Raw genomic sequence first — 27,926 nt, forward strand, 5'->3', positions numbered from 1 at the left:
ACAGTGGAGAAATGGGTGGCAGTTGCTGTCTGGAAGCTTGCAACCCCAGATTGCTAATGGTCAATGGGCAATCAGTTTGGGGCCAGTTGTCATCCACGTGTGCAAGGTGATTAAACATATTTTGTTGCACAGGGTTTCATGCTGGGCAATATTGAAGGAGTGATAGATGGATGTGATGCAATGGGCTTCCTGATCTGTGGTACGGCAATAGATGGGACTCATATCCCAAATCTGCATGCCCCTCCCCACTGCCTTGCCTCTGAGTATATAAGCAGAAACGGTACATCCCTACGGCAATGCAAGCATTAAGGATGATTTACTGATATTAATGTTGTCTGAATAGAGAATGTTCATGATGCTCACATCTCAGGAATACAGGACTTTCTGCAAAGCTGAAAGCAAGGACACTTTACCCAGACTGTCTTATTGTCATTAATGAGGTTGCCATGCCAATTGTGATACTCAGGGACACTGCATTTTGTTTCTCTAGCTCATGAAGCCACAAACCATACAAGTGCCTGGACAGAAGGACAGATTTAAACATCACCTGGACTGGTGAAAGATGGTTGTAGAATGTGCCTTTGGAAGACTATAGGGCAGGTGGAGGTGTCTCATGACAAGGCTGGAAAATACTCTTGACATTATTGTTGCATGTTGTGTACTGCATAACATTGGTGAAGCTAGAGGGGAAACACTACTGCCAGGGTAGAGGAGTGAGGTTGCCAGGCTGTCTGCTGATTTGGAGCAGCCTGAGACAAGACTTGTACCACTACAGGTGCTGTGTGGTTTAGAGAAGCGTTAAGAGCACAGTTTGACAGTAAGCAGGAGCCAGCATGTTACTTTGGGCTTATGCAAATACAGTAACTGGTTTATCAATTGTGTTTTTAATGGGGAGGAAGGGTCATTGCTTTGGGGGATTTTCATCTCTGCATTGTAAATAAAATAAAATTGTTTTCATGAAATAGAATTTTATAAATATATAGAAAAAGAAAGAGCAAGGTGTATGCAGCTACATCACATCAGGCAGTAGGTGTGTTCACAGTAGTTCTCATTATTGTTCACTGGGGCTGAATGCCAGGGATACTGCTGCAGGAAAGATTGGAGACTCTACAGAAGAAAGGACTTCATGGCCCTGTCAGGAGTAAGGACCCACAGCTAGCCTGCTTACCTGCTAGGTTAACCCAGGCAGTCTAATGAATGCAGCTGGGCCCCATTTCAGTCACCTGATTGGCCAAACTGCCCAGTTGGCTGAGAGGATTCGCAGACCTGCTCTTAAAATGAGAAGCTGCTGGCTGCTTGAAGCATTTTGCCCATGATTGGGATAATTCTTTGTTCCTAGCCTTGTACCATCTTGGTCCATTCCAGTCCTGCTTCTGCTTTTCCTGATTTTGACCCTCAGCTCCGATTCCTGACTGACTTTGACCCTTGGTTCTGGCCTCTGACTCTAGTTCTGATCCTGGGCTCTGACTCCTGGTTCTTCATTCCAGCTGTGACCCTTGGCTCTGGCCCCTGGCTAAGGACTCCTACTCTGAGCACTAGGTCCTTTCTCCTGCTCTGACCACCACAGCCAGAAGGAATTTTTCTCCAAGCTATGGAGTGGCTGTTGGGATGCTGTCCTTTGGGTGCTTTGATCAATAATATGCTCTAACACCTCACTTCAAGTGCTGCAGGATGTCTTGGGGCACCTCTCAATCTTTCTGTCTTCTCAAGCATATGCTCCCACCATTTTTGAATCTGACTCTGGGCTAGGTAGTCTGGATCAATTTGAAAACCATGTCTTCTCTTGTCTGTTTCTCTCTCTCCTCCTCAGGCTGAGTTGATCAGTATGTGTAGAAGGGATACTCCTAAAGGGTACCCCAGCTGAAGTTACTGATAAACAGAAAGCCATTGTTAAGGGTGTGTGTTTGAGGAGGGGGGTGCCAGACTATAACTGTCTACATTTTCCCATCTCAGGTGTATAAAACTACTATGTCTCACAATCCCCATTGCTTCACAAGCCTTTAAGAGCATGCAGCATGGGGAGTACAGGGGAGTTTTTTTAACCCTTGCAGCTGTGAGGGCTGGCTGGGCATGGGGGCTTAAGTTTAGTAGTCATTACCATTCTATGCCAAAAAGTTACTCATTACAGATAATCATGGTCCTTGAGGATATAATGAGGTGGGTCTCCAAGGGCCAGAGAAGGAAGCTGCTTGAAAGGGTTAGCGGGCTGAGGCTGTTTACTGCCAGCCTCTTCAAAATGATGATCCTTGAAGACCTTACAGAATGGCATGGGAAAGTGTCCTATTATGGCAGGAGAAACAAGACAATTCTGATTAGAAACGTCCAGGCAAAGATTAAATACTACTTTCTAGAAAAGTTCTGTGAAATTTTACCAGCACAGTCCAAAGCTGTGTGTATTAAGATCAATGGCCTTCACAAGCAGTGGGGAGTCCTGGCTTAACATATGTCAGGAGTTTAATCACTGTTTCTCCCTCTTTCCTGAATTCAGTGCATGAAAGTGTAGACTAAAAAACATTCTAGATCCTTTTATTTACTGCCATATTGCATTTTATTAGTTCTATTTGTTCCAGTGATGTTGCATTTTATTTGTTTGGATGGTTTGAAGAAAGCATGTTCTGTAAGATTATGTACTGAAGAAGTTCACTCATCAGTTTCACGGTAGCCAAGAAGTGCTTTTGCATGGCATAGTGCTTTAAAAAGCATTGCCAGTGCTTTTATTTTGTTACTATTTTGCATTTTATTGGTTCAAAGAAATCATTCTGTAAGACTATATGTATTTAGAGTGCTCACTTACTGGATTCACTGTAGTTTAAAAACAATACTTTGTATGTTTTGTCTTTGCTGCAAAATTTGTGTTCCTATTTTTGTATTCCTATCGTGGCCTATTGCCTGCTAATTTCATTTCATGCTCTTAAAATAGTTCAGCTAGTTCAAAACAGAATTCCTTTCTCCCCACATGTGAATGGCCACCATGGAGAGAGGTGGGAGGGAAGAAAAGAATGGTGATGATGCTTCAGAGACTGGAGAAAATAAACAAAATGGTCTGTATTAATGGGCCAGCCCTATTAAATTACACTGGAGTCCCCTTCCAATGCATCCAGCTGGGTCTCAAAGAGCACCTGGCTCTTGGTTCTGGTATCATCCATGTCAATGTCTTCAGTGGTATCTCCCTTCATCACCACTTCCAGGGTGCCCTTCAGTGCAGGTCACAAGATGTCCACTGTTGTTGGCGAGAAGGTGGTGGGGTTCTGGTTCAGTATGGTACTGAGCAGCTCATCATAGGGGCATATCTTTTAGTAAGACTTCTACAGTTCCTTTCCCTATGCCTGGCACTGACCCTTGTCCCTTCTGTACCCCTGGGCCTCTATGCAATTTCCAAGCGTACATCTTTATTCTTCTTGAAGGAATTCCACAGTTGTGCCTGCACATATTCCTCCCCACACAGGTTGAGGAAATCTAGGACCTATTTCCCAGAGCAAGTAATACCATGAGGGTAAAGTGCCTGAACAGATGGTGCAAAGTGCAAACGTGGGTTAGCAGAAAAGGAGGTATTTCCAAAATAGGCTGAGGACTTTAATTTTTCTATTGGAGAGGGGGTGCCTCCAGTCACTGTGACCCTGGGCAGGAGAGACTTAAAAACCAAACAAAAAGGCCTGAGTGGTCACTGCTGTGGAGACAGTTGTATTGTAAGCTTGTTGCTGGATGACCTATTGTACTAGCATGGGTACTTCTGCATCCATACAGGCATTGTGCCAGTTTAAAAGTTGCCAGTTGAGTGCTTATGTCACTCAAGGAACTGGTTTAAGTTTGAGGAACTGGTTTAACTTTGCCAGCTAAAGTTGAAGATTTTGGCAGCAGGATTTAAAATCCAGAATGGATGCATTCAAGGTTCTGCTGACAAAAGGCCTGCTTTGCTGGTAAAACTTCATAGTATACATCAGGCTGAAGGCATCACTTATTGGGGAGAATATTGTTCAGATTTCATAACCATTCAAACCTTGGTCTCTCTGTTGAGACTTCCAAATGTGCTAAGACATTTGTTGCATTTTAGGTTTGTTTTTTTCTTTGTGGATTTGGCTTAAGACCACAAACTAATGTAAAATGGGCACTGGAGAGACTTCAGGTGGCTGTGATTTTTGCTAATCTGAATCCATCTTGGGTCACAATCTAGTGCTAAAAAGCACCAAAATCCACTTTATTAATAATCTTCTCAGTCATTCAGGTCTCATTTTTTTCTCCAATCTCTTAACGTTCACTTAAAGAGCCTTCTTCTGCTACACCTAGTACAACAAAAATTGTAACAATCAGCTATTCTAAAGTACACTTTAATTTTATATTTAAATGTTTTCTGGTCTCCACATTATTATTTTGGCAGTGCCTAAAGGCCAACCAAAAATGGGGCCCTATTGTGCTAAGCATTGTACAAACACAGTAACAGATAGTCCCTGCACTGAAGAATTTACAGTCTCAGTAGGCAAGACAGATACCACATGAGGAAGGGGAATACCACACAAGCAGAGTGAACAATGCGATGGCAGCAAAGGGCATGTTAGCTCCATAATTCTTTTTGGGGGGGTGTGGGAGAGTGGGTTTAGTTAAGAGGAGCATCAACTAAATTGAAAGAGGGGAGGAAAGGTGTGAAATGGACAGGGGAGAAGAGAGTAAGAGGGGCAAGTGTGGCACAAAACCGAGGTGAAGAGAGTGCTCCTACCCTTTCACTTCTCCCTAACAAACAGCTGATCAGCACAGGGCTCCTGTCCTGTCAAAACTGTACAATGTTTCTTGAGTGTCTAGAAGTCCCTGCTTTGGATGCTTCTATTACTACTGGCTGGAGTCTGAGGCTGGCTCCTCTGCCATTTTTTCCAAAGGCCACATGTGGGGGGGGGGGGGGGGGGGGGAGGGAAGGGAGGCACTACTTGGGTCCTAGTATTACTATGAATAATCTTTAATACAGTGACAGGCCTGGCACCTTACTGCCCCTTGGGGAACCTTGCCACTCCAAGTTCACATGCTCACCTCTCTGTGGGTGGCCTGATGAAGCCTAATGGCTTCTCTCCACACAATCACCCCTTATTGTACCCTAACAGCCGGAGTCCATATAAATCGCTCCCAGTGTCAGAGTGATGTGGTCCAGTGGCCAGAGTCCATATAACCCCCCACCTGGCAGGCAGGGTAGTGCAACCTAGTGGCTGGAGTCCATGTGGCTCGCCTTAGGTGTCAGGGCAGTGTGGCCCAATGGCCAGAATCCATATAATCCCCATTGCAAGCGGGGTAGTGCAGCCTAGCTACTGGAGTCCATGGCCTGAGTCCAGGGAAGTCACCCCAGCGCCCACGCAGTGTGGCCAGACATCCATATAATCACCCCCTCAGGCAGGGTAGTTAGGCCTAGCGGCTGGAGTCCATTTGATTTCCGTGCTGGGCCACCCTCCCTGACCTGGAAGGGGAGGGTGCGTGGCTGGGGAGGGATAGGGGGACCCGGGCCCACCCTCTGCACTGGATCCTGACCCAGGGCCCTGGTAGTGGCAAGTTCTCCTTGCCACCAGCTCGGCGGGGATCCACCCGAAACACACCAAGCCTTTGTGTGGCTCTAACAGCATTTTCCTCTAAAGTACCCCTGGGTCACTTCCTACCATAACCTCTGGGTCCTCTGTGTCGAAGGGTCCTTTGCTTTGTTCCCCTGCTGTGACATGCTCCATCTGGACATCGGGGCGCATCCTGGCTTGGCTGGCTTCTGGAGCAGAGGCTGTCACTCCTCAGGAGCTGGCAGTGTTCCTTCTTCCCATCCAGCAGTCAACCCAGACAGAGCAGCTCTGCAGGCTTTTATACCTGTTCTCAAGTTGGAGAATGCCCAGCAGAGCCTCAGGGGTGTGGCTTCCTCTGCAAGGAAGGAAAGGTTAACCCCTGCGGTACCAGTGCGGGGCTGCTCCACCCCGTCACAGATACCCTTTACAAAGTCACTTTAAAAATATTTCTAGAAGCATGAGACGTTCATGCTATCATTGCAGAATAGTTTCAGTTTATGAAGTTTCAAAAGAATTCAGCTTCCCAAAAGGCTTGTTTATCCTTCTGGGGTGAGGATGAGCCCCCACCATCTATAAAGGGCTGGCATCTATGATAGCCTCTGACAGCAAAACTCCTCTTCACTTGCCTTCAGGTGCCACAGATGTTTTCACTGAAATTAGGAGTGTGAAAGGTGGGTATCAGGTGCTTTTAAAATAAGCATTAGTTCAGGACAGATAGAACCCTTTAGCCCAGGAGGACAGCCTATCTAGGATAAGGCAAAGCCTGATCTCAACTCCCGGTCCTTGGGTTAAAAGCAGCCTGGTGTTGGATAATGGTGGCACCAGCACTTCCTGTTGATGGTTCACCAAGTCAATCCTAACAAGGTGGGGGAAGAGTAGGCATGTATTTAGCCTAACTGGAGAAAGACTCTCGCAGTGTGGTGGATATAGGGGATGTCAGTGATACACTAGAGTTCTTATTGGCACAAAGTGACTGTCAGTGCAAGCAGATTTTTTCTTCTTCTTGTGGCAAGTTACCGAAAGGCTGTAGTTGACACTCATTATGAGGAGGGGTGAGACCGGCCTTTATGGTTCTCTGCTAGGGACTACCACTAACAATGGGAGGGGATTTCAGCCCTATGCAAGCAGTTTGCCCACCCTAAGGCTGGCAGCACCAGCCCAACAGGATTTCTGGTGGCCGGTGGCCAGTGTCTGAACTGCCCTATAAAGGGTCAGGGGAGAGGTGGTCAGAGCAGAGAATCAGACTTAAAGGAGTGACCTGCACAGCCAAAAAAGCCCCATATTATAAAAGTAGCAAAACTGAATGTATCCAGTTTCATTGGTAAAGGTATAGAAGTAGCTGATGCAATGTTAAGGAGAGGTATCAATGTTCTGTGTCTACAGGAAAGATGATGGATGGGGAACATAATGAAGGAGTTGAGCTTAGATTGTAAACTCTCCTATGCAGGTGACAAAAAGGGGCATACTGGAGTCTGGGTGGCAGGGAGAGGAGAGCTGAGGAAGATGGTGTTTGAAGCTAAGGGTAAGTGAAAGACTGATAGCTATACTGAGCCCTAGTTAAAAAGTACATCATGTTTGTGATATCAGTGTATGCACCTCAGCCAGGATGTGATGGAGAGTTTCCACCAAGATTTGCAGGCACTAGTGGACACAGCAACCCTGATCAGCTGTTGGTGATATAGGTAATCTGAATCCACTCACATGCAAAAATAGAAGAGATTATGAAATGTTTTGGGGAAAATGCAGTCTAGGCTGCATGAATGAGGAAGGGAAAGCACTACTAGACGTGTGTTGTCAAACAATGGATAACAGCTGATATATGGTTCCAGAAGAGGGTGAGTAATTTCATTGCCTACATCACTGGTGAAAACAAAAACCAGATTGATGTGATGTTGGTGAGGAAATCTCAGAGGAGCATAGTTATGGACTATCAAGAGATTGTGGTAGTGTTGGGAAAGGAGAGAACTAAGCTCAAAAGAAACAAGATTAAAGTATGTAGGGGTGTGGACAGGAATTTTAATTTCCTTGCTTTTGGAGGGGCATGTTCTGTGCCACACAATGGACCCGGGGACCGGAGGAGCTCACTCTCCCCATTGCGGCCCTGGGGCTGGAGTAGTTCTGTGCCCTGCTGATCATTGGGAAGGGGGTTGTCCCTGTTTGCTCCCCTTGTGCATGCCCCTGAAAGTATGGAAAATTAATGGGAAGGGCGGCTGAGAAGTTTGTGGAAGCAGTGCAGGATAAGTGTCTGGAAACTGATTTGACATCCACTGAAGAGGAGTGGCACCACCTTAAAAGAACATAAGAATGGCCATACTGGGTCAGACCAAAGGTCTGTCTAGCCCAGTATTTTATCTTCTGAAAGTGGCCAATACAAAGTACTTCAGAGGGAATGAACAGAATAGGTAATCATCAAGTGATCCATCCCCTGTTGCCCATTCCCAGCTTCTGGCAAACAGAGGCTAGGGATGCTTCAGAACATGGTTTTGCATCCCTGCCCATCCTGGCTAATAGCCATTGATGGACCTATCATCCATGAATGTATCTAGTTCTTTTTTGAACTCTGTTATAGTCTTGGCCTTCACAAGATCCTCTGGCAAATATGGATCATGGTGGTAGAAGAGGTTTGTAGATGGGGAAAACCAAGGGAAAGAGAGGAGAGGTAGTGGACCAATAAAGTGCAAGTAGGAATCTGAAAGAAGAAAATGGTGCATAAAGAGAAAAATGAATCCAATGAGAGTAAATGAAATCAAAACTAATACAAAGAAGCAAAGTGAACTTCCAAGAGGGGAGTGAAAATGGCCAAAAAGTGCCTTAGGTGACTTATATACTGAACTTGTAAACAAGCTGGCAAAAAGATCTATAGCATTGCAAAAATGACACTCAGAGAAGGATGGTATTGTAAATGATGATCATGGGAGACTGCTAGTAACACCTGAACAAAGGAAGGAGAAGTGGAAACAATACTTTGAGAGAATCTTAAATGAGGCAAATCCTGCTGGGGCAGAATTGCAAACATATGATCCTAGTGCTGTGCCTGAGTCTGACATAACAACAGAGAAGGAGGTGAGAAATCCAATCCAGGAAATTAACAGTAAGGCAGTAGGACCTGATGAAATGACAGTGGACCCAGTGAAAGTCCTGAGTGAGAGAGGCTGAAAATGGATGAGCAGAGTGCTTAAAGCCATATGGCAAGACAAGAGAATTTCCCTAGGACTAGTGCAAATCTATCTTGGTCCCAATACATAAGTCCACTGCTGTTTATTATATTGATGGACTATGTCAGCAGGAAGATCCCAATGGGAAATGTTGAGAAGCTGCTATCCGCAGATATAGCAATAACGGCATCCTCAAAAAAAGGCCTAGAGGAACTGGTAAACCAGAGGTATTACCAGTGACCTGGCATAGGATGAAAATAAGCATGACTACGACTGAGGTCATGTGCATCAGAGATTAATGGAGTGAGACTAACCCAGACTGATCAGTTCAAGTACGTTGGTGTCTCGGTTACAGAAGACTACAAACTTGAATAGGAGGTACAGTCCAGCTTGGGGAATGCTGGAAGAGTGTAGAATAACATCTCAGGGATTGTATATGACAAGTGTATGCCACTAAGACTAAAAGCTCAGCGATATAGAATCTTGGTGCGCCCTGCAATGATGTATGGTGCAGGAGCATGGGCAATAGAGGCTGCAGGTTCAATGCCTACAGGTGTCGGAGATGTTGCCTTGCCATGAGAGGAGTTACACAGAGAGACAGATTTAGAAATGAAAATATTAGGATGGAAGTCCAAGTCTGTAGTGTGGCTGAGAAAATCCAGGAAGCATGACGGTGCTGGCTCTGACACATGCAGAGGATTAATGAAGGGGACATGGTGCTGACAGTATTCCAGGAGAAGATGAAAGGAAAAAGACACTGAGGAAGCGATGGTTGGATTGTATCAAAGAACATGGAAAGCAAGTGGACCTTAGTGCCACTTCAGACAAATGAAGATGGTGGATGCTTGTACAATGACCTGACCCCAGTTGATCGGATAAGGGAAAGAACAAGAGAAAAATTCAGCCTCCTACGTTGAAACTTTTTAAATCACAATGAGGAATTAGTATATGTATCGGGTGAACAGTATTATGACCATCGCTTTATCTTCAGAAGCGGCAAACCCACTTTTTAAGTCTATTAATTGTCCATTGTATTCTACAATGATGTGTGGGTAAATTTAAAAAAAAAAAAAAAGTCTTTCGAGGGTATCTCTGCCTGTTTTTTCCTGGCCTGGTACAAAATTCTCATCTCTTAAAAGTGCAGTAGCTTCAGAACAATCATCTTAGGTATCTCTTCTACACTTGGGCTGGGGCCAAGGTCTGCAGGCACCCTTTCAAATTCTGTGCTGTGACTGAAAGTATCTGCTCCAATTACTCGTACCAGAAGATTTTGTGAATTTCTTCTATTGAAATTCTTTCCATTTGACCTCTGTGAAATTCCAGCTATTTTCAAGTTAGATAATATAACTCCACTGAGATTTATCTAGGTTCTCTAAAGTTCTGGTAGCTAGACAAATGAGTTTTAAATTATACACAGATGCATTCTGTGTGATCAGAACTATGCTGTCATCTGGTGCGATATTCTACTTCCTTCAACTTATTCTGGAAGCTCTCCAGTCTTTGAATGGAATAATGTGGTTCTAGAAATATATTGCTAGGTTCAGCTATTATGTCAGTTTGAAATAATAATCAGTGTTTCCTTCACAGTGACAGGAGAAGTGGTCCCAAGTGCTTTGGCCTGCAGAGAAATTAGCTCAGTTCTGCAGAGGTAGGATAGAGGGGAAGGAAAAAAAGAGTTATGGCATTTAATGAATTGTCATAACTCCACAAATTAGAATTTAGTAATAAAGTTCTGTCTTGCATGTTCAATTGTGACAAACTATCTAGACACACCCAAAATCCAGATAATTACACCCTTTGGTTAATACAGTTAATAGACATTACTGCTTCCTTTGCCAATTAAAACACTTTGCAAACTCGGGGCCTGATTCTCCCCTCTCTCACACCAACTGTACGCCGGTATACCTTATTGAAGTTAAAGATAACATTGATGTAAAAGAGTGGTGACTCAGGCCTTACGTGTCAGTTGGCATAATGGCAGCATTCACAAAGACAGAAATAAAATACATAAAGAGAAAGTGAAAATTTTAGGAAACATGGAAAGAATATTTTCCCTGTGAACAGGACTTTGCTGAGAACTTTCTGGCCCTGCTAAAAGTACAAACATAAACTTGGAATGAAGCTATATTTGTATTTCTTAGAACAACAAACTCTATCTAAAATAGTCTGCAGAAAGGCTTCCTCTGCTCTGTAGGATGAACTTCAACCCCTTTGAATTCTATTACAAATAGTCCACATGCCTGTCTTGTGTTCTAAACTTTTATTTTTTTTAAAAAACTTAGCAAATGTCATGAAAATTAAGTATTCCATGCAGCATGAACTTGTTGCTAAAGCTCCTTTTTTTCCTGGAAGAAACATTAGGTCATATTGGATTAAAGATTACCGCTATGCAATTCTGGTTTTAGCAAAAAAAAAAAAAAAAGGGAGTGTTCCTGGCTTCTAAAAATAGAAATCTGTTTTTTTTTTTTTTCAAAGATACAAAGAACAGAGGTTTCAATTTTTTTAGTTCACGGCTGATATAACTAAGAACACTTATGACCTTAGGTGACATAACAAGAAGCTCCATTTAAAACCACCAGGAGTTAATCAACTGATGTGTAAGGGCTCTCATGCTTTGAGTCATATTTTATACTTCTTTCAGATGAGAAAGATTAAATATTTGCAGCCATTTCTTTTAAAAGCAACTTCATTAATATTTTGTCATGAAATGTGAGGATTGTAGAAAACTAAATGGGGTGTTATTCTTCTAAATGATTCATTGATACATAAGGACAGAATCTTCTCAAATTATCAAAATTCTTTCCTTGTTTACAATTTTGCTGATCTTCAAGACTTTGAAATTAGCAGATACAACTTTTGAATTTTGGTCCAAACTTTACAGTAGCAGAGGGTTTTCTCCACTCTAAAGAAATTGGCCATAATTATGTTGATCACCATATGCCTTAGATCTCCGGAGCCTCAAAGGACCTTGTAATTGCACACATCCAACTAGCCGACAGCCATCAATTTCTGAATATCCCATCTCCCAGGAGAGGGCCATGGCAGATACTGAAGTCTCTAACAGTACATCTGCTCACTGTCTGGAAAGTTGTACTTCAGCTCCATACTCTTAGATTTCATGCATGGTGTCATCAGCGGCCAGGGAGCCTAGAAGACAGGTGAAGATGAAGCTTGTATGCTGAAGTGGTTGTCACACATGTCAGTCATGATGGAGACTAGTGTTGAGTGCCTGGAGGTGGACAATAGTCATAGGATAAGAGGGAGCTATAGAAGACCCTCCAAATTTATATCATATATAGCCTGTTTGGATTTCAGCTCTGTTAATGAGCGTAGAGTCAAGGACAAACAGGAGCGGCACTGATCAGCACCTATTGGATTGGATTGCAGGCCCAGATTTTTCAGCTAATTACAAAGCCATTTTGAAGGGCAGATGACATTTCCGCTTTTCACACTAATTATTGAACTTTGGGTGTTAGTTATGATACAAACTTTTTGTAATTAATACTTTAATTTAGGGGATTAATTAGTATTCAGTTTATTAACAGAAAGACACATATATATACACAATAGTTAACAGAGTCGTACGATTTGGCTCAAGATGTTAGTAATCAGATATGGATCTTTTCACCTTAATCTACCAGTTCAAATTCAGTTTAAATTGGTAGTGGCTGCATTTCTGGAACAGCAGATGACTGTTTAGTACCTTACATGAAATGAGTTAATAGCCTCAGCGACTTCCAAATGTCTAAGTCACAAATCTCTACCACCAATTGGTGTCCTTGTTGCCTCAGGACTGAATGGGCCTGTCAGAGCAAGATTGAGACAGAGTGGCTCCGGCTTGTAGGGGGAATGTTACCATGCTGCTGCCTGTGCTACCCCATCTTGGATGTCAGGCTTCAGGGTGCTGGGCTCTTTAGCCATCATTTTTCACAAGTGCAAAATTGAGTCAAAGTTAAATTATAAACTAAAAGGAATACATTAATGTAAAACTAATACAGATGATCAGTCTTGTTGTGCAAGCCATTTTATGTTCATGTAAAGAATTGTAATAAGGTCATTATAAATGGTATGTAAATATACCCAACACTACCTCTTTTGTCAATTGTTTTATTGTGATTACCAGATGATTTTCCTGGTTTCAGTACAGAGCTGATATACTCTATCACACATGCTCAAGTTGTAAGATACTTGCTTTGCAAGACTGCAAGCTCTTCAACTTGCATGTCACTGTTACTGCAAGGTTGAGTGAATAAGAGGAGAAAGGTGGCACCATAGTCACTCATTGTAAGGAGGCAGAGAAGGTCCTTCTATCTCTTTTCCATTTGTGTACGGGGAGCAATCCCAATATCCTGACATTTGCTGTCCCAGCTCCTCATGGGGGGTGGGGAATGTATCATCCAGTAATGAGTCCTCTGTAAGGATATGATTCTGTCACTGAAGTAATGGATTCTCTGATTTTTATCAGACCTCCATGATTTCTTTGGCTTCAGCCCGCCGCAGTGGCAGGGCTGGAGAAGCTGCTAGCTCCTGCCCAGGAGCCGCGTCAGGACTAGAGCAGCAGTCAGCCATGGGAGCAGTGGCTAGGGCCAGGTTTGCTGCTGCGGCTGGCAGAGCAGCGGCCTGGGGCTGGAACAGTGTCTGGGCTGAGTCAGCCCCTGCCACAGGAGCAGCAGCAGCAGGGCTGGAGCAGCAGCCAGTGGTCAGCCCCCTGTGGAGCTCCCACTGTTGATCTCTCTTCCTCCCCCACCCCTTGGCTATTTTTAGTAAAAGTCAAACAGGTTGCAGGCTTCAGTGAATTGACAAAAATCTTTAATTTTAGTCATCTCTGAGCCTGATTACCTGAGGATTCTATGGCTGAGCCCTGGTTGATTGACAATCAACAAGTGAAGGTCTAACTAGGTGACCTCCAAGGCCAGGAATATTGGCTCCCATTGACAGCAGCCACTTCAATCTGCTCAACATCACTACTTTGCTGGGAGTAATTCCTGCCACTTGGTGGTTCAGACAGACTGTTCCTTGTTCCAATTCTATTCTTCATTTCTGCTCTGACACTTAGCTAGAGTCCCAGCCTGATCTCTAGGCCCAATCACCAATGCTCTAACCATTAGGCATGACCATCCCCTTCTCAGTTTGACACCTTCCTATCAGAAATCCAGAAGGAGGAGACTCCTTCAATCACCAAAAGTAGGGGGGGAGAGACTCCTCCCCATCAAGTTCATAGAGAAGCAGAGGGGAGAGTTCCCTTCCTCTCCTCATCTACAGGAAGCAAAGGAAGGGAGAGAGAGAGAAAGGAGACCTTCCTCATCTATCGAGAGTTAGGAAACAGACCAGGAAACCCTTTACCCTTCAGAAGGAGAATTAGAGCAAGAGATAGAGGTCTTGTCTTCTCTGCATGCTAACATCATGCTCAACCTTTATCTTCCCCCTCTCCCACCACCCCTTTAACATAGTAGGCATTCACACATCCATATGCCTCTATCAGTGCTACACAGCGCAGCAGCCACCATGCTCTGAGCTATAGGGCAGAGCATGAGGTAGCTTTTTTTAATGTGTTTTCAAGGTTAATGCAATATAAATGTGCAGCCACAAAAATCAAGATACGATCTTTACATCCCTTCCTGTAAGCTCACTGGGCACCCATTCCTGTATACTACCTTGCCATCTTCCTGTGCTGTAACCCCTGACCAGAAGTGGTCTATCTTCATATTCCTTTACTGAGCGTTCATGCTTACAAGCATTCCACCACAATACTGTTGTTCAAGGTATGCCATGTAAGACATCATTTTGAAAACACATAATTTGCTGATCAGTCTTGTCCTGATAAAATGTGTAACATTGTATGTGAAGCTGTAAAATTCCCCTGTATGATACTATTAACACATATTTATAACCCCACAGCTCTGCCAAAGCAGAAATTGGCAAATGGGTCTGTCCTAAACAAAGGGGATGTTTGTTTTTTTTTCGGGGGGGGGGGGGGGATTGGCTTTCAAATGGAAAAACTCTGAATATTGCTTCATGAGACGACACCAGGAACTCCTTTTCTTCTCTCCATCTTCCCCAACACAGGGAGCTGACAAGTAGCCTGGAGCTGCTTGCCAGTGACTGCAGGGGGAGGAATGGGCTATGTTGGCACTCTCTCCCAGAAGACCTTGTGTCAAGGTTCCTTCCCCACTCTGAACGCTAGGGTACAGATGTGGAGACCTGCATGAAAAACCTCCTAGGTCAAAACTTCCCCAAGGTACTAAATATTCCACCCTTTGTCCTTGGATTGGCCGCTACCACCACCAAACAAATATTGGTTACTGGGGAAGAGCTGTTTGGAAACATCTTTCCCCCCCAAAATACTTTCCAAAACCTTGCACCCCACTTCCTGGACAAGGTTTGGTAAAAAGCCCCACCAATTTGCCTAGGTGACTACAGACCCAGACCCTTGGATCTTAAGAACAATCCTCCCAACAACACTTGCACCCCCCCTTTCCTGGGAAATGTTGGATAAAAAGCCTCACCAATTTGCATAGGTGACTACAGACCCAAACCCTTGGATCTGAGAACAATGAAAAAGCATTCAGTTTTCTTACAAGAAGACTTTTAATAGAAATAGAAGTAAATAGAAGTAAAGAAATCACCTCTGTAAAATCAGGATGGTAGATACCTTACAGGGTAATTAGATTCAAAACATAGAGAACCCCTCTAGGCAAAACCTTAAGTTACAAAAAAAGATACACAGACAGAAATAGTTATTCTATTCAGCACAATTCTTTTCTCAGCTATTTAAAGAAATCATAATCTAACACATACCTAGCTAGATTACTTACTAAAAGTAATAAGACTCCATTCCTGGTCTATCCCCGGCAGAAACAGCAGACAGACACACAGACCCTTTGTTTCTCTCCCTCCTCCCAGCTTTTGAAAGTATCTTGTCTCCTCATTGGTCATTTGGGTCAGGTGCCAGCGAGGTTACCTTTAGCTTCTTAACCCTTTACAGGTGAGAGGAGTTTTTCCTCTGGCCAGGAGGGATTTCAAAGGGGTTTACCCTTCCCTTTATATTTATGACACCTTGCCAGGAGCTACCCCCAGGTCCTTCCACATGGAGCAGAGAAGATGGGAACCAGAAGCAGGCTCTGAGACACTTTTCACCAGTCTGATTTTCTGACTCTCTTTGTTTTATTCGCTCAGATTAAGTTTTAGCAATTTTTTTGGGGTGGGCCTGGTGAGAGGTGGCCACTATGGGTTGGTTGTGGCATATACATAGAATACAGGAAAGGCTGGTTCGGGGAAATGTGATCAACATTCTATGTATTTTTGAGCTGTTGGTAACTTTTTTTCTTTGTTTTCTTTGTTTGGATTGCAAGTTCTTTAGAGCAAGGACTGTTTTTTACTCTGTGCTTTAGCATAATGATAGATCTTCCATCATGACTGGAACCTCTAGGCACTACTGTAATAAATAATAATTGTACATATGAATATGCATTGTAAGAAAGCAATTCTACTCTAGGCCTGGTACAAGTAAAACAGATTTTCACAAGCTTCTCCTCTATACGTTGTTTTACAGTTAAAGGCAGTAAATGAGAAGAGGGAGTTCCTTACAAAGTGAAGCTGATCTGTAATATCCTCTCCAGAAAGTATATTTCAGTTGCACTGAAAGAGAGATCAAAAGAAATATCACACAGAATATAATCTGAAAATCTACCATAATATAGCCTTACAATGCTAAGACATTATATTTCCATAGGCAGTAAGCAACAGCAGGTATAAACAAATGCAAATTGTGTTCCATACTGTCAAAATTATTCCAGGAACAGCAAATTCTTAGACATATGGGATTTAATTAGTTTGTGTACCATACGTTAAAACATCTGACACATTCTCAGGAATATTTGCATTTTGAAGTTACAAAGAATTATTATTTTTTCTATAAAGTAGGAATGCCAATCTAACACACCAACAGAAATGAAGATCCAAATATAGGTGAAGTTATTTTCTACCAAGGTGAACCATGGAACAATGTGTAATGACTATTCACACAGTAAAGCTAAAAATTGTTAAATAGATAGCCCAAGCTAAAGGACAGTGCTTCAAGGAAAATATTCTGAAGCATGGCAGGGCTGAATCTTTGGTTCCAACATGTGACTCAGGACCATCATGCACACAGTGTCGGCTACTGTATGCTGAGAGATGGAATTGTGAATATGGTTTACTGCTCCCTTCTAGCATGTGGTTTAAACCTTGTGGATTCAGTGTGTGATCCACTAGTAATGCTCTCCAAATATTCATGCTTTTGCTCCAAATGAAAAGGCATCATGAAAACTTACTCCACAGTCCTGGAAGAGGGGCAGGGCTCCTGAGTCACTCTGTGTGGCAGTGATCTACATTTCCACTCCATTTAAGCCTTACATGAGTGTGGATGCCTATTTAGCATTAGGTCCATTAGTTGTATTGCAGGGGTAAGTCAGAGAACTATGGTTGTATTTTATAATAGAAAAATTCCCAAGAAAAGGTAAGCTAGGATCAGTTTAAAATATTTCTCAGCTATTTGACTCCTAATGATAAAACTGATTGGAGTAGTGCTATTAACTTCACAGTTCTGTTTGTAGCTTGTGCTTTTAACATGACAATTACCATGTTTAATGCTCTGTTGAATATTTTTGTTGCTATTTGTTTTCTTTTGTATTCATTAAATGTTAGTTTAAAAAACCTAAACTGATATTTTATCTGATTATCTACAATGTATTTTGATCATTGTACTTTACTTTGATTATGTCCAAATAGGCAACTTTATCCACACCCATTCATTGTCATGCCCCCCCCCCCCCCACTTAAATAATGGTTGTGTAAAAATTTGCAGTTCCCAGAATTGTTTCTCAGCTGTAAGACAACTCTTTGAATTGTTTCTTTATCAACATATTAGAAAGAAATGCTCCTCTGTGTCAACTGATTTTCTTTATTCCATTGTGTACCCAAGAAGGCTATTGCTAATTCATACACATTCTACCATCCAACACTCTGTTATGTGTCCCATGCACTTCAGCTTAATCAACAGTAAATATGGTGTTCTCTACATTTCATTAAGTATGCTGTGCTTGTTAGGGATGGGACTTTGCATATGGGTAAGAACGGCCCTGCCTGCACCCCTAAAAACAAAGTACGCAGCTCTGTAGGGCACCAGGAAATTTGGGGCACCAAATTTCCTGGTGCCCTCTGCTGCACCAGCCCCTGCTCCCTCTCTTCCTGCCCCTGCCCCTGCTCTGCCCCAGCCCCCCCCCATTCCCCTGAGGAGTGCAGGGGGTCTGGGCCTGCTCTCACCGGCTGTGGGAAGTGCAGCAACCTAGCCCCAGCCATGCCGCCGGTGAGTTCTGGGGGGTGGTTTCCCCTGACCCCCAAGCCCATGGGGGTGGGAGTCTGCGAAGGGCCCCAGAATTGCTAGGGACGGCCCTGGGTGCAGGAAGTTGGTTGCTGTTGTTTTGGAGGCATTCCTCCAGTTGCACAGCTCTGATCACTGTTCCTCCTCAGAGCTCAATACTCATGCAAAAACTCAAGAGCTGCTTCATTCTTTGCTCTCATGTCATATCCTTTTGGCTCCCACTCCCATCATTTCTGTCTTCTCTATCTCCCCTTCAACTGGCTTTTGTCTCTTTTGTGCTCTCTCCCCCGTAACAAGCACTGGTAAGTATCAGCTTCTATTCTGAAGCTAGAGGTTACTTTTCTGCTGTTCATAGATTTTTCCTTTTTAACTAAAGCAGAAATGCTTGTTACAAAACATCTGCAAAATGAAATTCCATGTTGTCAGTACACAATTAAAAAAAGAAATACCTGATAGAATTCAATAAAGAAACATGAACTGGAGACATTTTGTAAAAACATCTTAGTATGCACTGTAAGTTTTGATCCATCATCAGATGAGCTGGTTAAGCCATTTCCAAATATTCTTTTCCCCTTTTGGCATTTTGTGCTGGGTGATCTTTGTTATACGCATGATTTACTATTACTCTGTATAAACTACAGTAAGCTTTCATAGGGGTTAATACACATTCATCAAGACTTTCAGATATATGGCCTGTCATGGATTACTTTCAGATCTCAACACAGCTTTGAAGCCAAACATGCTGCTTTTTTTCCATGTCCTGCTCATTAAATTACCATTTGATGTGAAGTTATTTGACCCCAAGAATTCAGATGTGCTGAGTCAGTCCAGGGAGGATTAAGGCAGGAGCTTTACGTTCTAGACTTAATGGTGAAAGAGGGAACCGGTACAGATATTGGGCAACAGCTGGCATACTGTACAGCTATGCATCCGATGAAGTCAGCTGTAGCTCACGAAAGCTTATGCTCAAATAAATTGGTTAGTCTCTAAGGTGCCACAAGTACTCCTTTTCTGATAGAAACAGGCCACCAACTAGGAAAAGAAGATGAATTCTATGTTAATGGTACCCCCATCCATTGTTTGGTCATGAAATGTTATGTGATTCATGGAAAAGCGAGGAAGAGGGGTAAGGTAACAGCTGGAAGTCATATAGATCGGACTTAGGCTGATTTGCAGTTTGGGTAGGTTTACCTGCGCTACTTTTAATCTAGTTAGCACACTAAAAATAGCAGTGAAGATGTAGTGGTATAGGCCATAGCACGGGCTACCTATGTATGTACCCAGAGGAACTGGGCAAGCTTCTACTGAAGCCTGTGCCACCACATCTGCACTGCTATTTTTAACCATGCAAACTAGATTAAAACTAGCACATATATGCCTACCCAAGCTGCAAATAACATCTATTGATTGCAGCGTAGACGTAGCCTTGGTCAGCAAAAATAGTTCACACTGCTATCTAGGGAAGCCAACATTTTTATTTATTTGGTGGAGGCGGGGGGCAAAGAGAGCGATGAGAAAGTGTCCAAAACTTTAGTGGAGATAGGCCTAGCATAATCTTAATTGACCCCTGTGAATCATACAGCAATTTATAACCACTTGTGCAAACAGACTCACTTAATTTGTCAGGATACTAGAATAGAACCAATTAATTGTTAGCCTTCAATGATTCAGTTTAACATGTATGATGATGACAAAGCTTTAGAATTAAAAAGTCTGCTTTCTTTCCACAGAAGAAACAATACCCCAGGAACTTTCCTTCAAACAATATCATCTTGTTAGATAAAAACTGGATTCTGTAAAGCACAATTTTAAGAAAATTCTTGCAATCCAGAAGAAATGGGAAACTAGTTTTATTGTATGAAACATCTCTAAAATTTGTGAAATATAAATAATTCTGACAATAAAATTCATGCAGTAATTCATTCAAAAAACTGATGAAGAAACCCCAGAGCCAATCCAACATCACACAGGATCCCCTGTAAACGCTGAAATGGTCTGTCAGACAGACCACATCATCATGAAAACTATATTTACTAAACTCTGCTACCACTGAATGGGCCCTGGGAATCTATGATGTAAAAAGATAATAGGTGCCCCCTTCCAATTTTTCTCCAAGATCCTTGTTGACAAGTGGATGCCAACACTGATGCTAAATTTCTCCAATAAAATTTATGAACCCTGCAAATGGATTTTGAGAAAGTTTTCAGAAGAAAAGTTGGATGTTACAAGAGTTTATTGGGGATGATACCAAACCTAAATTTATTTTTTCAATATATCTTATTATTTGGGTATTGTTTAAAAAATCTTTAATTTTGCACAAGTTTTAAGGCAACATGAATATTTATACTTTTCCTATTTTGTTTTCAAGTGAAGTCTGAGAGGCTTTGTCATTCCCTACTGCTCACATCTGGTTTCCAGCGTTTGAAGAGCTACAGTAGCCCAGTGCAGTTTAATGTGAAAGTAATCATGCTTTACAAATTAAAAAATTAAGGACAATAGTGAAACACAAAGTCGTTATGAAAATTTAAATAATCTTTGTGTAAGGGATCAGAAATTCAATAAGATCACTTAAAAATTCACTGAAAGAGTCCTTTACTAAACCTAATTTAATAAACTGTATTCCTCACAGCCTCAGCATTGATCCTGCCTCCGCTCATCAAGCTGCTGCCACCTGTCATTTTCAGCCCGCCACTTACTCTCTTCAGCCCGCCACTTCTCCTCGTGTTCATTTTGTGCTTTCCTGCACTCTGACATTGTCTGCCTCCACGTATTCGTCTGTGCTCTGTCAGTGTGGGAGGACAGCATGAGGTCAGAGAACATTTCATTGCGAGTGCCGTTTTTTGCCTTCTAATCTTCGCTAGCCTCTGGGAAGGAGAAGATCCTGAAACACACGCAGCTGGTGGAGAAAAAAAAAAGGGACAGTGGTATTTAAAAAGACATATTTTATAGAACAATGGGTACACTCTTTCACGGTAAACCTTGCTGTTAACATTACATACATAGCACATGTGCTTTTGTTACAAGGTCGCATTTTACCTCCCCCCACCGTGTGGCTCACCCCTCCCCCCTCCCCACACTGCATGGCTAACAGCGGGGAACATTTCTGTTCAGCCACAGGCAAACAGCCCAGGAGGAACGGGCACCTCTGAATGTCCCCTTAGGAAAAGCACCCTATTTCAACCAGGGTGATATCACTCTCCTGAGGATAACACAGAGAGATAAAAAACGGATGTTGTTTGAATGCCAGCAAACATACGCTGCAATGCTTTGTTCTGGAATGATTCCCGACTACGTGCTACTGGCCTGGCATGGTAATGTGTCCTACCATGGTGGACGGAATAAGGCTGCCCTGCCCAGAAACCTTTTGCAAAGGCTTTGGGAGTACATCGAGGAGAGCTTTATGGAGATGTCCCTGGAGGATTTCCGCTCCATCCCCAGACACTTTAACAGACTTTTCCAGTAGCTGTACTGGCCGCGAATGCCAGGGCAAATTAATCATTAAACACGCTTTGTTTTAAACCATGTATACTATTTAAAAAGGTACACTCACCAGAGGTCCCTTCTCCGCCTGGCGGGTCTGGGAGGCAGCCTTGGGTGGGTTCGGGGGGTACTGGCTCCAGGTCCAGGGTGAGAAACAGTTCCTGGCTGTCAGGAAAACCGGTTTCTCCACTTGCTTGCTGTGAGCTATCTACAACCTCCTCATCATCATCTTCCTTGTCTCCAAAACCTGCTTCCGTGTTGCCTCCCTCTCCATTGACGGAGTCAAAGCAGACGGTTGGGGTAGTGGTGGCTGAACACCCTAAAACAGCATGCAGCTCATCATAAAAGTGGCATGTTTGGGGCTCTGACCCAGAGCGGCCGTTTGCCTCTCTGGTTTTCTGGTCGGCTTGCCTCAGCTCCTTAAGTTTCACATGGCACTGCTTCGGGTCCCTGTTATGGCCTCTGTCCTTCATGCCCTGGGAGATTTTGACAAATGTTTTGGCATTTCAAAATCTGGAATGGAGTTCTGATAGCACGGATTCCTTTCCCCATACAGCGATCAGATCCCGTACCTCCCATTCGGTCCATCTGAAGCTCTTTTGTGATTCTGGGACTCCATCATGGTCACCTCTGCTGATGAGCTCTGCATGGTCACCTGCAGCTTGCCACGCTGGCCAAACAGGAAATGAGATTCAAAAGTTCACAGGCCTTTTCCTGTTTACCTGGCCAGTGCATCTGAGTTGAGAGTGCTGTCCAGAGCGGTCACAATGGAGCACTCTGGGATAGCTTCCGGAGGCCAATACTGCCGAGTTGCATCCACACTACCCCAAATTCGACCAGGCAAGGCCGATTTCAGCGCTAATCCCCTTGTCGGGGGTGGAGTAAAGAAATCGATTTTAAGAGCCCTTTAAGTTGAAAAAAGGGGCTTCGTTGTGTGGACGGGTGCAGATTTAAATCGATTTAACACTGCTATATTCGACCTCAACTCCTATAGACCAGGGCCTAGTGAGCCAAATTCACAGGTAATGTATAAAGGTTTGTAGGAGAGAAGCAAATTATACATTGGTAACTGGGTGTGAATCTAGAGAAGACTTAACTGATACAGCTGCAGGGTGAGAGCACTGGAAGAAGGTGCAAGATATACAGAGTTAAGATTCTTAGATTTTCTTGTCCTTGAATGTGGTGCTCTGATTGTCTCTGGTTGTCTTTGTGGACACACTGGGAAGACCCAGGGGGTGATGTTCAAAAATTACAAATGGTAGTTAGGCACTCAACTTCCTTATCCTTCCTTATCCTGTCTTCTCTCAGATACACTGTAAAGAGAAGCTGTCTATTGTGGGAGCTCAGTTTCTCTTACTGGGAAAGTCTAGCCCATTTCTTATTTTCTTTCCACAATTGAGGAAGACAGGGTCATCCAATGTCCACTGATGTCAAATGGCGTCTTTTCCTTTACCTCAGTAAGCTTTAGATCAGGCTCTTAGGGCACATCACCCAAACTCAGAGGATATACTTCTATTTGATTAGGTGTCCAATTCTGATCTGACCTCTAGGACAGTAGCTCTATTTTGCCAGAAATCCTCAAAAGTTATTTACAGGTTTTGCTTCATGTGGCTGGGACCCTCTTACATCATAAAAACAACATACCTATTTTCGTTTATATCACGGTAACTTATATTAGTTTTATAGAGAGCTACCTCCTACAATAATATATTGGCACACACTTATACTTATCTTCTTGCTGGTAAATCCTTTCTTATTCCTATCTATAGGCCAAATGTACTATCTTCAGGATACAGCTGTTCCGTGCTAAGTATCGGGAGATTTGAAATTAAACTGAAGCTGCTTGCCTACACTCTTGACCTTATTGTTTTCATTTCAGATCACTGTGCTACACATAGTTCTTTCATGTCCCTACTTACAATATGTACAGTAACCTCATATTGTGGTTCAGTGAATTGTGAAGGAGGGAGGCGGCTATGGGAGTCAGCAGCTGATTTGTAAGCCTTGTCTGCCATAGAACAAAAATAGTAAAAGCCAGTCATCGGATCTGATATTTACAGCAAGAGAGACACAGAGCCATGATTAGCTATTAGCATGAGTTGCTACACACTTTAAGCCACATGCTATCCCTACATAGATTCGCTCACATAAGAACAACAAAACTCTATCTACTTGTGATGTATTCTTGGAATTGTTCTGTCTGAGCATGAGATGGGGTTTATTATGGAACTGGCAAAAGGTTTAATTTCCCAAGTGCACAGAAACTCCAAGATATGCATTGAACATGGATAAATCAGAGGGCCAAGAACATTTGTGTGGCTGCTTGGCACTGCCTCCCCCTTCCCCATCTCACTTCTGTACAGAAAACGCTCCCTCAGACCAACTATAACCCCTGAGTTAGGATCTCTGGAGCATTTTTTGCTATTCTCTGATCTACATGGTGGAAAGTGTGTCGCCATTATATTTACTGCATAATAAACAAATGTGTGGCCTGTTTTCAGTTTGTAAACAAGAGGCTTCAATAGGGAGGATCCTCTCTCTAATCATTTCTATTTTTCAAAATTGTGTTGCTGTTGTAAGAAATAGGAAGCTTCTGTTCTCCCTGACTGATCTACTTCAATGGTTCCTGAGAGCTGCACTGTGCTCTGTAACCAGTATGTGAGAAATGAGGCATAATTCTCAGGAGCCAAAGAAATTGAGGAGAGAGAGGTAAGGAGTTGTGAGACACTCGTCGCTGACTATGCTCATGTGGGTGGAGAGAAAAGGAAACCCCCCTAATCCTCTTTTCTGTGGGGAAGAGAGAATAGAATAACTTTCATACTACTTGTTAGTTTCTCTTCACAGAGAAATGGCCATTCCTACAGGCAGGAGGGTTATTAGTACCTCCTTTTCCAGGAGCCAGGTAGGGGCCACACCTCAAGCTTTGACCTTGAAGGAGCAGCAATTAGATCTACTTCTTCATCAGTCTTAATGTAATAAAACCAGGGATTTCCCCCCCCCCTTGGCTTGAAAAGGTATCCCAAAGTTTGAAAACTTCTGGGCTAGAACATTCTGGATGAAATCAACAATGGGTCAAGCAGTAATGTGAACCTCTTAAGAAAGAACAATAAAAACAACTGTCTGTACTTAAAAAGTGTTCAACTGCCACAAAATTAGGTAGGATTTGCCTATCCTGATGAGCTGACACTATTCTGGATCCTGCTTCATTGCCTGTTTTCTTACACTGACTTAGAGAACACTTTGCCTAGCTGCTCTGTGCTCTGACTAGCTACTAATGTCTTCAGCCAATCTTAGTGCAGATATCTGCAGGCTGTATAGTTAATGACAATCACAGAGTTGTGAGTTAGTAACTTCACAAGGCTCTGATTGTCGGAGACTATTCCCAATATTGCCAATCTCAAGAGATCAAAAATCATGCGTTGGACCTCCCAAAATGATGAGTGCCCCCGAAAATTGAGATAAAAAAAAGATAATATTGTGGTTATGGTCTCTTGATTTTTGAATTTCCCCTACCCATCCTCTGTGTGTGTGTGTGAGCATTGCTCACTGTCACAGGGTGGAATGGGACCATTAACAGTCTCTTGATGAGATCTGACAGAGGACAGCTGGTTTCTAAAGAGTCAGAGGGGAACAGGAACCTGGGCGAGGAATTTGTGGTATAGAGCTGTAGTGTATAGGAGGTCCCTACAGAAGACTACTGACTGGGAGAAGGGTTTGTGCCTGAAAGACAGAGTCGAAGGCTGAGCTCCACCTAGGAAGGACTGAAATAAGTGAGTTTATGAAGAGCATGCTGGGACAGAAGAAGAGCTCTGTGTATGTTAGAAGAAGCCAGAGCTGAGTATGAATTTTTGTGTTGTGGTGATGGACTTTATTTTGGGACCTTAAGGATTGTTTTGGTTGTTAAACCAGCCCCAGACAGGAGTGGTGTGTTGGTTATTAAACCAGCCCCAGGCACTGTGTGGAGTTCTTAAAAGGCCCTGAAAAGGGCAAACAGGCAGGGTACCATATAGCCATGACTGGCCATGAGGCAGTGGTGGCTGGCTAGTTAGAAATTGGTGTAGTTGGCAGGATCCTGTGGACCCCTTCTCATCAAGGCATAGTAGAGAATAGAGGATGTTTTCTTTTACTGTTCTAACAGCAACAGTGGTTGTGGGCAATTTTTTTGCTGGAGTAGCAGTGGCAGCAGCAAAAGGAACAGTGGGCCATGCAGCAGAAAAGGAGAGATGGTGAGATTTGGGACGCAGCAGCACTGGTTGGGAAACCACTGTTGTTTTCATGTGTGTTTCTGGTGCACAGAAGATTTGAGTGCAACAGAAGGCAGTATGAGCATAAGAAAAGACAGCAGCATGGGAGGGAAGGGACCCAGATTAAGGACCTGCTTAAATGTTTTGAATGTGGAAAGACTGAAACATTCTGAGTGTCTGCCATAGCAGAATGTGGGAGGAGAAGAAGTGCTGTTCTGTCATTCTTTCTTTCAGGAGGGAGTGGATCTATGCTGGGCTCTCTGCTTCCTCCTCCTCCCTTCCCTGCTCTGAGAATAGTGAACGAAAGGGAGATACTTTGCTGGCTTCAGGCAGGGATGAACTTCGTGAGGCGGCCAAGATTCTAGTATCATCATGACACTAGCTCCAGCACCCCCTGAAAACCTGTTTCTCCGCAGAAAAATGCTAGAGATGGCCATACAGCATTCCATTTCACAACAGTGTAACTTGACGGTCACACATTTTGTTCCTTCTGTAGGCCTAGCTGTACAACCTATGCGAAAGTGAGCTATTTCCACCTGTGATGTGTGTAGGCATCAGCAAGGGGCACCACAGAGATTCCACTGTCTGCAGCAACTTAGTGAGGGAGAGGATGTCGGGAGTGGGAGGAAAAATGGAGATGATGGGGGGCATGGGTGGAGTTAAAGATATTCCTTAGCTCCTATACTCGACTTGCTTTGTCCTTTACCCTCCAGTGACCTGGAGCCCCCATCCTCTTCCCTCCTGATCCCAGAAGTTCACACCCTTCTCCCAATAGAACCCTTCTTTCCCCCTCAAGCCCTGGCTAGGAATCTCCTCTACATGGGACTCTTCTGTCAGAGTCAATAACTGCAGAGGTTGAGCAGAAAAACTAAGGTTTGTTAAACAGTTCCTGCTCTCCCTTGCATTGGGTCCCTGCTTTTGCCTCCATCTCCACTCTGGGTCCCTGCTTCCCTACATTCCCCTCCAACTCCACTTCCCCCATGACCACTATTTTCCTTCCTTCCATGGGGCCCCTGCTTCCTCCCCACTTCTGGTCTCTTCTCCCCCACACCTCCACCCTAGAACCCACTTTCCCTTAAAAAAACCTTTCTGTTAGACCTTCTTATTTCTGTTGACTATAGCCTTGAGTTCAATCTTCCCACTCAGCAAGTTATTCTGCTCCCTCTGATATTTGTAGGCAGCAGCAGGGAGAGCCTAGAGAGCCTCCAGCACTGATTAGTCTGGAGGCTTAGATTTTCCTCTGAGTCGGGCTTTTCCAGTTTCCCCCCATTTTCAGCAAAATCAATAGGTTCTGCCTATTGATGCCCTGAACATTCCCTGCAACTCTGGAAGTGCCTGGATGCAGTGTTCCAAAGTATCTCATTACACACAAGCAAACAGGGAAATGCCATGAAGTTGCCTGTAGGGCCTTGCTTCGCTTGGCCACCTACTAGCATTCTAGAGCAGACCGGACCTGAGTGCTTAGAAAGTGAATTGCTCCAGCTTGAAACTGTATACCTTAATCTACTTAGCAACAAATGCAACGTAGGTTAAGTATTTTTATGTGATGTTAGCAGTGGGCAATGTGGCACTGCTTAAGCTGTTTCCTGGGTGTGTGGGGTATATGTATATATGTCTGTCTGTTTTTGTCAAGCCATCTGGAGTGGCTCACAAACTTGAGTTCCAGCCTCAGGACAGACTGTTACAAACCAGGGCACAAACCCCAAATTGGTTGTGAGTTCTATACTTAGATTTCACCAACCAAGTAACAAGTGTGAATTCCTCAGGCACTATAGCAGCCTAACTGTGGAGTCACAGGCAGTCTCCTTTAGGTACTCCAGTCTATCTTGGCACCAGGCAAACTTACATTTGTGATCCATGGTCCCTTACATAAAAAAATCACAACAATAATCAGGTTACCAAAGGACCAGTTACTTACCAAAGGAAAACTGTATCTCAGTTTTCACAGCAAAGACAATGTTTGTAGCCAATCCTGCAACAAACTAACTAAAGATGTATCAATTAAGAAAAATAAATGATTTATTTACAAGGTTAAGGCCTTAACCTTGTAAATAAATCATTTATTTTTCTTAATCCTCATGCACTGTAGCAGCCTAACTGTGGAGTCACAGACAGTCTCCTTTGGGTACTCCAGTCTATCTTGGCACCAGGCTTGTTGCAGGAT

General features: G+C 43.3%; 1 protein-coding gene across 1 annotated transcript; it reads right to left on the reverse strand.

Annotated features, from left to right (window-relative positions):
• Positions 1-15,246: 15,246 nt before the first annotated feature.
• On the reverse strand, positions 15,247-27,749 carry LOC125636420 (uncharacterized). The gene is made up of 3 exons (XM_048849435.2): positions 21,589-27,749; positions 20,735-20,934; positions 15,247-16,315 (listed from the first exon to the last, which is right to left on the reverse strand). Exons 1-3 carry the CDS (start codon positions 21,989-21,991, stop codon positions 16,307-16,309), a joined length of 612 nt encoding a protein of 203 aa, XP_048705392.2. The 5' UTR covers positions 21,992-27,749; the 3' UTR covers positions 15,247-16,306.
• Between the last annotated feature and the right edge of the window lie 177 nt (positions 27,750-27,926).

This window comes from Caretta caretta, chromosome 5, assembly GCF_965140235.1.
Source record: "Caretta caretta isolate rCarCar2 chromosome 5, rCarCar1.hap1, whole genome shotgun sequence".
Taxonomy (NCBI): Eukaryota; Metazoa; Chordata; order Testudines; family Cheloniidae; genus Caretta; species Caretta caretta.

Bases quoted from the DNA above. Each gene is read 5' to 3' on its own strand.
- LOC125636420 (XM_048849435.2), bottom strand. From the start codon at position 21,991: ATGAAGGACAGAGGCCATAACAGGGACCCGAAGCAGTGCCATGTGAAA. The intron at 20,935-21,588 runs GTGAGTGTACCT...TTTCTCCACCAG, and splicing joins AGGCGGAGAAGGGACCTCTG to CTGCGTGTGTTTCAGGATCT.